The 15,213-nt window shown below is 34.9% G+C and overlaps 1 protein-coding gene across 1 annotated transcript in view; it reads left to right on the top strand.

The window, feature by feature from the left end:
• LOC104618448 (chromosome unknown open reading frame, human C10orf11) overlaps positions 1-12,889 on the top strand; it is a 60,288-nt gene extending 47,399 nt beyond the window's left edge. Inside the window, exons 4-5 of the mRNA XM_010284042.1 lie at positions 9,945-10,071; positions 12,827-12,889. Coding sequence (XP_010282344.1) covers positions 9,945-10,071; positions 12,827-12,889 — 190 coding nt within the window. The remainder of the gene's footprint in view (positions 1-9,944; positions 10,072-12,826) is intronic.
• The last annotated feature ends 2,324 nt before the right edge of the window (positions 12,890-15,213 follow it).

The raw sequence follows: 15,213 nt of genomic DNA, 5'->3' as shown, positions 1-15,213 counted from the left end.
ACACTGAGTGTGAAAGTCAATTAAAAAAAAAAAAATTGCTGAACTCATATAGCTAGTTGCATTGTTTTCTCTTAACATTTGATTATGGTGATGAGTTTCTTCTACTAATCCAGGCCCTGTTAAAGAACACAGAAGAAAGGTTTCCTTCTATATTGTGCTGCTTTACTCAGAGTAGTTAGTGTTTAGATTCAAAGAAAAACCTCAAACTATCTCTATAATGTAATTTTAATGCGCTAGATTACACAAAAGCTGATCTAGAAATTAATATGGAAGCCTGATAAAATACTGTATGTCCAACTGATCCAACTGAAATGTTGCTAAAAATTACAAGGGTTATTTAAAAAAAAAAAATTCTTGTGACTGATGATGACTGTGTGTATAGATATAAAACTTTTGGAATGTCTGCTGAAGTGACATCGTTTTCATAACTATAACCTTTAGGCAAGTGAGACATTGATTATTTTACAAAAAAAGAAAAAAGTCATTGGGTTTCTCTTTTCTTGCTCACATCTGATACAAGATTTCAGTCTGCAGATTTTGTGTGCTAGCATTTTTCACATTGGCTGCAAATGGCTGTCTGAGGCAACTCAGAGCCAAGCAGCACTGGTCACCAAGCCACCAACCTTGCAGAGCCTAAGCTCACTTTTTATTAGCAGGTCACCTGTAATATTCGGAGTTATATAATAAAACTCTGATTTTATCTTCACGTAATCCAAACTCTGCTGTAGCAGTTAGTATAAAACAATACAAAGTGGCGGAGACTAAAAGCAGGTTTATTGGGAAGTGGCATGAATTTGATGCACCAGTTTATTGCTCATAAATGTAGGTTGTAACAGCAGCACAGCTGTCCTGGGTAAGCATATACTTTTGTCTTTGTTACAAATTTTTGAGAAGGATTTCTAGGTGTTTATTAACCTAAAGACTCTCGCCTTCTAACAATTCAACTTTTGAATCCAGCTTAGCTGTAGCATTTTGGCTTTCACCAAGTAGAGCAGCCTAGATTTAATAAAATATTTTCCCATTGCTTTCACACTTAAGTGGAAGGTATGCCTACTACCCAGCTTACAAGAGTCTAATAGTGCTGTGTCTATGTAAATTTATGTGATATTTGCACTAGAGAATTGCTTAAAAAATGAATGATATTTCTAGTTTACTGTTTTTCACTTTAAGTATGTTTTCTGACAATATGTCTCCTATTAATCATTTAAGCAAAAATAGTATGCTTAAAGGAGCCATTCAGAGGCAAGAACCCATGGTTCATTTAGTGCTGTCTGAAAAAATTCTTTATTGATTGACATCCTCTGTGCTTATGTGATGTAATATTTATAATATGTCACACAGCCATACATCAAAACAAGCATGTCTGTTGTTTCATTTCAATGCAAAAATGTTGATTTCAAGGAGGTCAAGGTAGTTTTAGGTCACATCATGGCAAACCACCGTGTCAAAGTGTGAAGTGATTGTATTTATGCATCTGCTGGAAACTGTGACACTGCTTCCATTTTCTTTCCCCTCACTTTTTCAAAAATCTGGGTATTTTTTCCCATATAAACTAGGTTAATTAAGGTTCTTTTAAGAAAGAAGAATGGACTTCTAATTAGCTGAATGATTTATGGTTCTGCTGCTATAATGAAAGCTTCCTGATCCTTTTCCGTAATTATTTGTTACTTTATATGAAATGTGCTTGCCAGACAATGTTAGACTCAAAATCCAAAAGCATCTGTCTGTCTGTCTGTCTATCTTTAGGGAAATATTCACCTACATAGTGGAACTGATTAAAAGTACTCTGCTAATTTTAGTCTGAATAGCTGATTCAAAGTTTTGAATACACTTTCTTAAGTACCTTGGACACAACTCTTTTCTTCCTTCCCCCAAACACACAGATTTAACATCAGAAAACTCTCCTGCGTGAGGAAGTATTTGTATTTTATTAAATGTATTGCTTCAAATCTCAAAAGGAAACATATGAAATGGCCAGTTTCAGCATTTTCTAATGGTTTTAAGTAAATTTTTGATAAGATTTTTATTTTTTTGAGAAAATTTTTCACATAGAAAGCATCAAAAGATTGCATTTCAGTGAACGTGAATTATGTAAACATTTTGGTTTACCATAAACTTTAACTGGTTTTGTTTTGTTCTGAATAGGAACTTCTTTTTGTAAATATTTGCAGTGACCACAGCTTTGGAACAAACTGTGGTCCACATATTAGAACCACAGCTTCATTTTTCATTGAGCTTTAATTTCATTCCTACTGGGTTCAATTAGAGTTCAGGCTATTTAATTCCTCGACCAGAAAGAGAAAGGTGCTAGAAATCAAAGCTTTACTTAATTTTCTCATTCCAACAAACTGAAAAGATCTGTAAAACTCCCAAAATCTCAACCTTAAAAAAATGTGGAAAATCAAATTTTTAAAAACTCAAGGTCCAGTGATTTACTGTGACATTTGTAACAGTAATAAAAAGTAATATTACATCTTTTAAAAATAATTAGTTTTTATCAAAAATACCAGGAAAATATATAAAACTATGCTTTTTGTTAAGAGGTTACGATCTTGTTTCTCAGGTAATCCATTGGTATACCATTTCTATCCAACTCAATACCAAAACTTTTCCCTAGTTTTTCATTAAAAATAGCTTTTATACAAAACCATTGTTGTGACTCTTTCTCAAAGTAGTATTTTTTTTCTAAGAAGCATGGTAAAATTTCAGTGGGATTTTTTTTTATAAAAAGAAGAAAGAAACATTATTTTTTCCCATCCCTGTTATTGCTCCTTACCTTTCAAATGTGTAGGAGAACAAATTGATGAAAACATTTCTATGTTTGTTATTGGAATTTTTGCTTGGACAGGAAAAGAAAATGGAAAGTTCCCTTCTGTGGTATTTTTATAAGGAAACTTGTTTGCTTCATTTTAAAAATGCATGTTTTTTTCATTCATGGTAAAAGAACTTTAGTTTCTTTCTGTGTTAAAAAAAAATAATTGCTCTAAGTTCTTACTTTTTATCTTATTTTTTTAGCTTTCTGTATTTGGGAAGTGATATTTTGTAAAGGGATATCTTCGTGGTGAGGGCAAGGGAAAGCAGAATAGCTAAAATGTAATGCTGGTAGGAAAGTTTTAAAAGCTTTTGGCTCAAACAGGAAGGAAGAATCACGGAAAAATAGCTTGCAAAACGGTACGTCCTCTAAAATAACCTATTCTACAGTCTCTACTTTGAAGATTGTGTGAAAGCAGAGGTCATGACCTGGAGATCAAAGTAACAGAAGTCAACACAGTAATTGCTGGTTGCTTCTCTTGTACCCGCACTTGGTCAGTCCTGTGGGTGTATTGTTTGCAGTGAAAACTTCAAACGTGGTGTTACTGAACTGTGAAAAATCTTCTGGGTCAGAATGTATTCCAAAGCCTTTGCAAATGCTGCAGGTGACCTCACCTATTTTCATTAAAGCGATATGATTGTGAAGGATGTATGCCATGTGTGAAGTTTTCAGTGTTTCTTCATTCTTCTTTGCTCCTTATTGACATTTCCTGGAATGATGCATTCATTAAGTGCTGTTGACATGGAAACAAGGGCAAGTGGAAACAAATGCCTGAGTTTATTTTAAATTAGCTTAAAAGTGCATATACTAGATACGCTATCTTTGGCAGGGGGAGCAAATGGTGATAACCTTATGAAGTCCTCTTAAGATATAACAGCGAGAAAGGAAATGCATGCATTTTGTATGGATTAACTGTTCAAGCTAAATCAGTTATTCCCACCCCATAGGTTTGATTTTGTGAAATGCTGGGTCGTCTTATAATATTTTCAGTTTCCCTGCAGTTTTGTTTTGTTTTATTGTGTAGTGGGGTTATTTTTGTTGTTTGGTTTGTTTTAATGTTGTTTTCTTTTCAAATTGAGACAGAACTTACCTATTTTAAATAGTCTTGTTATAGAATTTGGATGGTAATTTAAATACATAAATACATATTCAAGAAGCAATAGGACACTACAAGTCATCACTCAGTAATGAAAATAATGCTAATATACTTGGTCACTATCAGTGAACTTGTGGTTGAGGCGCTCTTTTAGCAGGGGGGGTTCAAGCCTGTGGTACTTCTGTATATGTTTTTTATGTACTTAATGAGATGATTAGGGTATTCCCTTACATCTGTGTAATCTATGAATCTGTGCTACTTCACTCTTTGCATGAGGCCTTGTCATTTCTACAGTACCTGGAAGAAAAAACCCTGTATTTGATAGACATCAAATAGCCATACAACTTCCACCTGAGATTAGCCACTGTACGGATTTATGAGCAAGGGCTATTGTAATGCTTTTGTTCAGCCGAGTAAATGGAAATCCATGATACCTCACTTTGTCCATACTAACACAGTAAGTCAAGACATAGAGAGATGTTTTTCTAATTCATAAAGCTGTTTGCTACATTGAAATAGAGCAGAGGATGTTAAAGTATTAGGAGGTGGTCTGGATTTCCGAGTGACTTGAGAGCCCCTCAGAATTACATGGTCATCACCAAGCAGTGCCATGGTTGCACAGAGGCGATGTGATCCTCTAGCATACCTCATGCCAACATCATGCTCTCTGTTTTGGAAGATGTCGGTTTAAGTTTATGACCTGGCTTCCTTAACTCTGTATTGAGGAAGTTTTGTTGCAGATGGAAATTCTGCAGCCAGCTATATGCTGTTTGGTGGGATAAGGGTGGAGGTAGGGCATTAAACTTTTTGGTGGTGAAGAAACAACAATTATAGAGGATAATCTAGTTCAGTGTCATAAACATATATGCTCAATCCTTCTGAATTTTGTTTTCATCACTCCCATTTGAATGCTGATGTAACTTTGCCAACTTCAGGTTATTTATTATTTCTAGTTTATAAAAATGTAACTGAGAGCATAATCAGTCCTTCAAAGTTTGAAATAGGCATATTATTTTTATGTTCTATGATTGTCAAAGAAAGGAAATACAATAGTACAGAAAATAGAAAAATGAAAGTAAACACTTCCTGAAACAAAGCATGTTTCAGTTATGATACGAGTAGAGCTAGACATTCCTGGGTTCTTCTGGGCAAATATTTCTCAGTTTTTCAGTGCCACATTAATTTTGTGTTTTAAACTTAAATATTGATGTATATAGTAAAGTTTTATATTCCAGCTTTTGTTAATAAAAATACAAAATAAAGGACTATACAGAATACAGTTGTTACCACAGTCTTTCACTAAAGGTTCAGTGGAAGAGTTTATTTTCTCTGAAACTCTAACATATACAAATTTACTGTTCTTTTCTTGTAGTAGAAGGAGGAAAAAAAAACCAAAAACATTCTTTCCCCAAATAATTTATTGCCACTTCTAAGATTTTTCTTATAGTGTGTCTCACGGGTGATGCCGTTATCTTTCAGTATCAGGAGGCCAACCATGTTCTACAACTTGTCTGCTTTTCCAAGGGAGGTAATAAATGAATTGAGGCCCTTAGATACTATGATATTATGTGATTATTTTTTGGTTTGTTTCGTTATGGTGTTCACAACTCTAGAATAAAAATTTCCTAGAACTGTTTGATAATGTTAAGGAGCAGTGTACCAAAACTCATTAAAACTGAAGGAATTTTTATGCCTGAACCTAAATGGCTACTGAAAAAATAAATCAGAATTAAATTACAGAGTAACTATTTAAAAAAAATAAGGCGTTGACTTACAAGTTATTTATACCTGTGTGTTTTGAATCAGGCCTGACAAATTGCTTGCATAAGTTTAAAATAGATTTGTTCCTTTCTTCCATGTGATCCTTTAAGGAACACTTACACATTCTCTTTGAACACGTGAAACTTTCTCTTAAGCTTGTGTGAACGATCACTGATTTTTTGGGGGGTGAGGGAATAACCCAAGGGCTATGTTTTAAGTAATGACCATTACACAGTAGAGAACTAGAACCATACACAGAATATACCTGCAAGGTGACTGATAGATCTCAGTTCCTGTGTGTGTAAGGCAGATTTAGATGATGAGTCTGTGATTCGTTAAAGGCTGTAGAGCAAGTCAGTGTCAGAGACAGTATTTCTTTATATAAAAACCAGTCACGTATTGTTTAATAAATAGCAATAGCTGATCTCAAAGCTGTCTTTGTTCTGTCCCTTTCTGAACTCCAACATGTTTCTTCAAAGGAAGGCTTTGCCCTATAGAGCTTTTGCCAATGTCAATAGTAGCTGAATCCCAGTCTCACTGCATTCCTTTACAAATGCCCCCTCAAGCCTGTCCCTTTTTCCAATATCTTGACAGGTCTGTGTAAAAACTGTTAAAATAGTACTAATCGCATGCAATGCTTACAAAACTGGTAAATGAATTGTTAATCTTTATTGTCATTTTTGCTTAACTAGGACTGAAATAACATGAAATGCGATATTCTCTGATCTTTTTCCGTCTCTGAGTGTTCCTGTTTGTGTGTGATGGATATCTGTTATTAGCTTATTTTCACAGGACTCCGCACTGGGAGTCAAGGGTGGGGAGATGATTCTGGACAAAAGAAGATGCAACTTTACTTACATAGTTCATTTCCTTAATCCATCATGAATTAGAAGATCAGTTTACAGGCAGTGATAAATGGTCTCTAAGCACCTTCCCGGTGTCTCTTTTTTTTTTTTCCTCTCTGGAGCTCACCTTTATCCTCATCACTGAAGATAATAACCTTTTTTCACACCACTGCAAAGATGTTAAAACCTAGTAACAGCAGTCTCGGAGCACATGGAGCAGTGATAAGTTTCAAAACGATTAAAAAAAAGGGGGGGACGGGACACCAGGGTCTCCCTTTAACCTAAAAGAAATCTTTCTAAACTTATAATGTAAAATTTAGATGGATCTTTCTTCATTAAACAGCATTGTCTTAGCTAGAAATTTTACAAGTCTAAAACAGGGGCAATGTGTCATGCAATTTATGGATCCAAGTACCTGCCATAAAGTATTTTATGATGGCTGCATTCTGTGTTATTAGTAGCTGTCTTTTTTCTGCAGCCATTGGTGTTTGATAATAGCCTTAAAACACCCAAAATTACTTACCTGCAAGCAACATTCCAGATAGTCCCTGTTGACAGTTTGAATAAGTTTAGTGCCCTTTTGTTGTACTTTACTTTCAAAACAAACTGATTGAACCATCAATAGCTCCTGAAAGCTGACAGAGGCATGTCATCTGGTCTAACCCTCTGATAGTAGGTTATCTGTGGGAGTTAACCTCCCTGCATTGTTAACTGAAATGTTTTATGTACTATGCAACTTTAGGATACTGCTGTGATAACCTCAGTAACTAAGTCATACATCACAGTAAAGAGATTTTGTACAACAAATAACCCTGGATTAAATTTACAAGGGTTGAATTGATATTGCAAAGTGTTCATTCCAGGGCTTTGGTAATCCTTTCCTGTATTTTTTATGGCAAACTTGTGTTACATTTAGATTGAAGTTGCATCTTCGTACTTCTAGCTAACATATATCCAGGAAGCCCGATACTTTTCTTCAGCTGTTTAATAAAAAAAAATCATATTATTTTCATATAATAAGGTTTCTTTTTATACCACATTTAGTAAAAGGAATATGAATAAATGGGGTTGTATTTTGAATCACCTTTTAAAAGAATTAGTCTCTGATATACCTTTGTTCTACTGACGGAATAGCCTTTATGGTACTTGCTTCTTAATATTTGTTCTCCTTAAGGAGTGCAAGTTTAAAAAAAAAAAAAAAAGAACCCCAAACCTGTGACTTGTGGTGTAGTTTGCTGTTTAGCTTATGTGGGTAGGGTTTTTTGTTTCATTTTTGGAATTGGCAAGTACTGGCGCAAAGTATGTTTTTTGAAGTACAGTCAGGATGGCTTAAAAATACAGAAATACATTTGTATCAAGGAATGCTATTATAATTTTAAGCTCTTTTGAAATGATTGAGAAGTTGACATCAGGGCTGTGATCCAAAGTCAGCGTAGATGACAGTGCTGTCTTAGTCTGTTGTCATTTTTGTTGCTGCCTGCTTTTCAATGGCATATTTCATTCCATCATTAAACATTTGCTGATTTTCTAATACCGATGTTTTCTTCACCTGAATATTCATCTTTTCTCACCCTACACTTAGTGGGTGTCTTTACTCATTTTTAGCTTCACTCTTCTTCACTCTTGACATATTGTTTCCTTCTGTACATGTCTTCATTTCAAAGAATCTGTTGTCATCAGAGCTTTTCTGCCAGTAACGCAAGATGGATAGCTTCTCCTCCGCTGAAAGATAAGGACCAGCAAAATGCCAGGGAGGACTGGAAGGGCAGCCAGGAAAGCTGGGAGGAGCCTGGGAATGTGTCAGTCTCGTAGATCTGTAGTTGTTGTTTAATAAATGGTCTTAGGACATGTTCTGTTTTGTAAAGTGCTCTTTTTTTCTTCTTCTAATATCATTGAAAGTCGTAGATTGAGGATTCACATTTGAATTGTCTGAGCATTTCAGTACTGAGCATTTTCAGTTCACTTAACAATTTACAAAGCTGTTGCCTCAGAGGAAAGGTGCAACTTTCTTTTTAGCCTCGAAAATATACCACTGGAAAGGTTTATTTGCAGCATTAAATTTTGCTTGGTTGTAGAACAGGAGTCTTAGAGTCTTTTTCACATGTTTATCTTGAGAACAGTACTATAAGATAACTTTTAAAACATGTTTTTTGTGTGCTGTTCTTTTTCAAAACGTTATGTTATGCAGAGTTTTCTACTACTTTGATTTCTTCCTCCCAGTGCCAGAAGGGATTGGTATGATTAGGAGGTGCTCTGACTGACGGGAGTTTTATGCAAAACAGTTAGGCATGGGGAACATTATCAATCACCTTTCTACCCCCTGCCACGAAAAGCCTGGCACTTCCCTCACTTTCTGCTTCACATTCGGTTGACTAAATGTAAATAACATGTGCTTGAGGTGGTTAGATATTTTGATTTGCCGTGGTTGTGTGCCTTACTTTGTTTCTGATTTGCCGTGTTCTCTCCCTCTATAAGCAAGAGGCCAGTGGTATATTTTCGAGGCTAAAAAGCTGCTGTACTTTGAACAAAAAGGATAAATAGTATATAGTACCGATGGATCCTAACAAGAACTTTGAATTCTTAAAATATTTTTCACAAAAACAGCCTCTCTCTGTGTGCTTCTGCGTTTAATCCTGAGCTGGGATCCGTATGCCATAAGGACACCTTGTCTCTCTGGCAGGACCAAATTGGAATTCTCCATCCAAATGACGTCTGTGTCAAAATGTAGTCCTGGAAAGAGGACTACAGAGACCAGGAATAACTCTCCATGCTTTCTCATGACAAATTCTTTTTTTTTTTTTTTTTTTCTTTTATGTTAAGAGGTTTGAACACTGTGACATACACTCCTTTCAAGACAAAGGGTGGTGTTTTACAATGTATGGTAGAAGACAAATTACACTCCTCCCCGATTTGCTGTTCATGTGTCTCTAATGTTGCTTTTTTTAGGAAAATACAATAAAAATCTGAAGAAGTGTCGGCAAATGAATGTTTTCTGAGAATTTTTTTCAGAGAACATAGCTGACAGCTTCCCATGCCTCAGACTGGTTTTCCTCTGCAATGTTGGATGGAATCTTTGGCATCACTCAGAAGTCCTTTTTCCAAACTGGCAATTCAAAACAATTTCCAGATTATTCTATTTCTGGGTATACCTTATACCCCACTAATACCTATAGAGAACATACATGCCCATGGTGATAATTTTCTGATTTGTTTGATCCATCCAGTATTAAATTGTTACAGGCAAGCTTCATTTGAGAGAATAAAGTAAGTATTATAACTTTTTATATACGCTATGTGGCATGAAAAAGGTGAACAGAGAGAGGGGGAAAAAAGGCTGTTGCTGTTTATTTTTATTTTTTAGTCATTTAGTCTGTGAATGTGTCTTTGTTTATCACTGGATTTTAACTGTGTGCATTTTGCTATCCCTCAGGTATTTTGTCCTGCACAAATTGACAAACCTGAAATTTCTCGATACTCGGAAAGTAACCAGGAGGGAGAGAGAGGAAGCCTTGGTAAGAGGTGCCTTCATGAAAGTGGTGAAGCCCAAGGATGCTAAGGTAGGAGAGTAAATGGAAGAAGTAACAAGAATGTGATTCGTTAACACTGCTTTAAAATAGGTCCAAAAGCTCGGCTGTGTCTTTCCCTAAAGTAACAGACAAAGCCTTTCAGATGAAAGGACTGGTAAATGTGGTCAGGTGAGGGATAAAAGGCTTAGTAATTTTTCTGTGGTTTAATATCAAACTTTTCTGTTACCTCTGGTTAACGGACTGTGGTTACGTAATCAAATTTCTGGTTTCCAACCTCTGTTTTGTGTAACAAACTAACTAATATGTGTCACTGGGCTTAAAAGAATTTTTTTACCTTGTCTAAAGATACGTAACAACTATGTGCTTTTGTAAAAAGAATACAATTTTTCTGACAAGTTGTCCCCTGCCTTGTATGCTAAACACAAATGTCTGTAGCAGAGCTCACACCTATGGTGTTTATTGGCTTTTAGGGGACCAGCTGATTCTAATTTTGTATGAAGTTACTTAATGTGGTGTCTTGCTAATAAGCATTGACAACATCAGAGAGACAGTTTCAGTAATCTGAGCTTTTGATAGCACGTACATCAACTCTGGGCATACTGCACACTGCTGATGCAAACAGAATGTGAATGTGAATTCTCCACTTTGCCTTCTTTTTCCGTGGTTGATCAATACATGATAACAGCAACCCGAGCTTCAGAGTGTTTTACTGCTGCAGATGTTTCTTAAAACTCCATTCAAGTTTTCAGTCTGCTTGCTTTCTGTTTGCTGTTTTGTTCTCTAAAATATACCATCAATAATTTATTGCAGATTTCCAATAATGCTGAATAATAATGTAGTAGTTATGGAAATGCACTTCTTGGTAGTGTAGCAGTGTTGCTAGATAAATGCATTATCACGAGTACAATTGCAGTGCATAACAAATTCATTCAGATTGATTCATTTATAACTACTAAAATGTTAACAGTTCTGATACGAGCATAGCCTTGCTATATTGTTTACCACTGCCTTTAGTTATTTCAGCTTCGTATGTGCAATAAATTAAAAAATTTATTTTTAAACTGTTGTGGACTTATTCACAGGAAACCATCGTTGTTGAATCTGGCCGAATGCGACATCTGAAATGTGTTAGATATAGCATATGTATGGTGTCTTTTTTTGTAATTCTTCTTATCTAATTATATTTTTGAGCTGGTGAAGTTTTTCAATTTTATTAGCAATTAGATTTTTAATTTAAGAGTCTGCTCTTTGAATTTTAACCAACTTGCTACTGTAAGAGAATAAAAAATTGTCTGTCTTGAATTTGAATTTCCTTTTCTGGATGAAACCTCTTTTTAAGTCAATAGCTAAAGGGTAAGTTACTTTACAAACGTAGGGATAACATCTTTATCTTTTATATCTGTAATTGAACCTTTGGTATAGTTTTGAATTATTTACCCTTATGTCTTATGATAAAACATATACTTATTTCAGCAAATTTGCAGAAGGTTCAAATTCACTGTTATTATTGCCATACTAAAAGTTTATTTTCCTTCTTTATAAATTGTTTGGTACAAATTGCTGGTGGTAAAATCATTGTAAATGCTTTTCATGGTATGAATTAATGCTTCTTAAGGTGCTACAAAATTGCCCTCATCATACAATATTATATACATATTACAGAAGAGGCTAATTTTAAAGAAATACTAAATTGGTTGCAGAACAGATATAAATCTCTTAAAATTGTTTTGAATTTGTGCTTGTTTCCTAGGGTATTCATGCTTATAGTATGTATACATGCAACCTCTTTTTGCATCTGAGAGTGCTCATAGAGTCTTCTTTGCATATATGCTTTCAGATGCAGATATGTGTATGTATAGCTATTTGTAGCTATACTCAAAGACCGTAACAAGCAGCATTCCTCTATATATCACCAAGATGATGTGCACAATAACTGTACTTTCAAATTCTGTCATATGTTATATGTTGAACACATAATGTTTTTTTATTCTTCAGCCTTCTGGTTTCCTGAATCTTGTGCTCTCTCACTGTTCATCAGTTCTCCTCCCATATAGTTGTTGAAATTTTTGACCAGCTTCAGTCAAATTTAACAGGCAGCTAGTGGTAATATATTCTAAGCTTTCTGAAACTAGTTAGAGGAGAATACACCTGGATCCAAACTAAGAGGAAGACAGCAGCACATCCAGTATTGGTCATCAGAAAAACACCTTAAAAAGTTGATCTAATGATATAAGACCCTACTGATAGTGAACTTCCTAAGAATAATTTTTTTTCCTTCCTTCCAAGGTAGTAGCTACTGTGTCAGCCTATGCTTGCCAGAAATGGAGTTGGAGTGATTAATATTTATCTTGGTGGATGCCACATCAAAATGTTGTTCTGCCAGATGTAGAAACAACAGTGAGCCCATCAGACTTGCTTTTTCAGAGGAAAAAAAAAAAAGTGAAAAAAAAATCCTAAGTTAGGTGGGTTTTTTTTTTCTCATTATGATAAGAAGGTATGGCTTATTCAGCATAAAAAGCAGACTGATGATCTAAAGAGGCTGTGATGTGGGGAGTTGTTTTCATTTTAGTCTTGACATGAAATACTTGGCAGAGCAAAATACCCCACCAAGAAAAAATACAGAAAATGAGAATAAAAGCAAGAAATTTCCATCTGACTAGCTTGTGTTTACTTGAATGCAAAAGTATCTAGCAATCACGAGTCATCACTAAGTCATAAATATTTTATTTTGTATAGATTTTTTTACTTTCATTTTCCCCCATTTTTTCATTTTTTTTTTTAACAGAACACTGCACTTTCTTGTGCTTTGCTTCATTTCATCCTTTGTTTAAAATGCATCTGTTTGTGATATGACTGTCTTATGGAAAGATGCAGTCATTTATTAGAAAACAGTTTAATGTTACAATGCAGTGTTCCATCTCACTATGTAAGTGAGCTAAACTTCATTATTCTGTGATGTTTATGTTTTCTTTTGTCAAAATATTGAACATTGTATCATGCCTGATTTTAATAAAGAGTGGGTAAGCCTGGCTGGATAAGAGGCATCGAGCCAGATGAGGAAGCCTTGTTTTAATGACCAGACCATGACCTCATTTCACGGGCATACGTGTAGACCAAAGTGGAAGATGCCTGTCCAGTGTGAAGTGTGTTTCTGGGCATGACAGCACTTCACATCAGAAAGACAGCTCAAGAATACGACAGTCAAAATTGCTTAATTATGTCCTAGCTTTGTAATTATTCATCCCTGCTTCTACAAAGAGTACAGTTGTCATTTCTTGACATAATTATTTAAAACTGTACCCTCCTTTGGTTTATAGCTTTATGAATTGTGCTTCCAACTGTTTCATCTTAAAACTTAGAGCTGCAAAACAGGACGTGATTTGAGAATACATTTTAAGACTCCAGATTTTTACATTGCATGCGTTACATCATAATTCTATTTTTTTATTTGTATCAAAGCACATAATAATTTCATATTTTAAGGGTCTGTAGTCATGATCATTTAATCTAAATGATAAAATGTGGGTATATTCATATATATCTAAAGTGTGTTGCTATGAATAGATACACACTATTGTAGGTCTCCACATATAAATGTAATTGCTTAATACTGGGTCAATGCACTTCCCTTTATAAAATACGTATATTTCCTAGTATTTTGCAACCCCTCAGCATTTTTAAGGTTAACATTTTTATCAGTTTTATTTATCGTGGCAAAAGCAAGCAGTGTGCTTTTGGTCACATGTGACAGTCTTGAAGCTTATAGGACCAAGTCATCAGCGGGTATCTATGGGTATGCTTCCCAGTAACTGACTAAATATTATGTGGAGATATTCTGCTGTCTTGCAACTTTACCAAGAGCATCTTGTCCACTGGGTATAAAGGAAATTGTACAACAAAAGATGGCAGTATAGGTGTTTAGAATTTTTTTTCCCCTCAAATGCATTGTTTTCATCACAAGTTATAATTGTAAAACCTGACATAGCATTTGTTCTCTAAGGAGCTAAGGCGGAGACACTTACGCAGAAAGGCAAGTCTAATATCTGTGTTTCATGTAATGAGTGTATCTGATTTTTGCTTACATACACTCCTACTACCTGGAGAGTAGAGATAGAGTATTTTATTATGATAGGAAGAGAATTCTAAGTAGGATCTGCCAGACACAAGAGTGGCAGTTGCTAGAACTAAGCTGACAGAGCTAAGTTCAGTCATTTAAAAATTTTCATTTTAAAAATCCCATTATCTCAAACAAATCCCATGATCCAAAACAAATGTAAGCAAACATACCTATATAAATATTTTGTGAACTAATAGTGTGTGAATATAATTTGCATATTTTTTTTCTAAACAGGTGGTTTTTACTTATTTTCTAAAACCGGGGCATGACATCTTGAACTAAGCCTTTCTTTGGCCTGCAGGGGAATAGGTATGATGATTAATGTGGTAGAATAAGAAATAAAAAAGCATTGTGAAATTCCAACCTTGAGAAGTGATCAAGGTATTGGAGAACTGAGAGATGACTTCAGGTTTTTCCTTTCTGTTTTCTGATTCCTTATGGTATATGGATCCACATTTTCATTTTTTTTAATTTAATTTGGAAGTCTAGATTCTTGTGTGTTCATATTATCCAATTAGTTAGAAGGAATACCAGAAGAAACTTTTGGATATGATCCAGTCCTTGAACCATCAAATAGTATTTTCTCTGTTTCTGAGAGTATCTGTATGTTCCGTCCCGTTAATAGTCACATTGCAATAATAGCTGTCTATTTGGTATGTGTATATGTGCATGAGCTCGCCACAAAGCACAGTGAATCCAGAAATAGAATTTGAGCTGTGATATTCATAAATTCAAGAATACTTTGTTCAGAAGACCTTAAAAGGAGGTCACTAAATCTGTCTTCAACTTTTGTAGTAATGAAAAAATCAATTCCCAAAATGTGGATATGTCTTGATTCAATGTTGAGAGATAAAATGTGCTATCACATCACATGGTGCTTGTAGGGTAAATTAGTGACATATGATTTTAAGAAATAGGGAATCTAATTATTGCAACTGTGCAAGTGGTAAGTGGCTTAAGGCTGTGACTGAAAAGTTATATACTAGACTGATAAGCAGAAAGCTGGTATTTCATCAAATGGCTAATGAAATCCTATAGGAGACACCTGTGAGAGA

This window comes from Phaethon lepturus, unplaced genomic scaffold (assembly GCF_000687285.1).
Source record: "Phaethon lepturus isolate BGI_N335 unplaced genomic scaffold, ASM68728v1 scaffold10783, whole genome shotgun sequence".
Lineage (NCBI taxonomy): Eukaryota > Metazoa > Chordata > Aves > Phaethontiformes > Phaethontidae > Phaethon > Phaethon lepturus.
The sequence above is the reverse complement of the archived record's forward strand: the minus strand, read 5'-3'. Positions and strand labels throughout refer to the sequence as shown.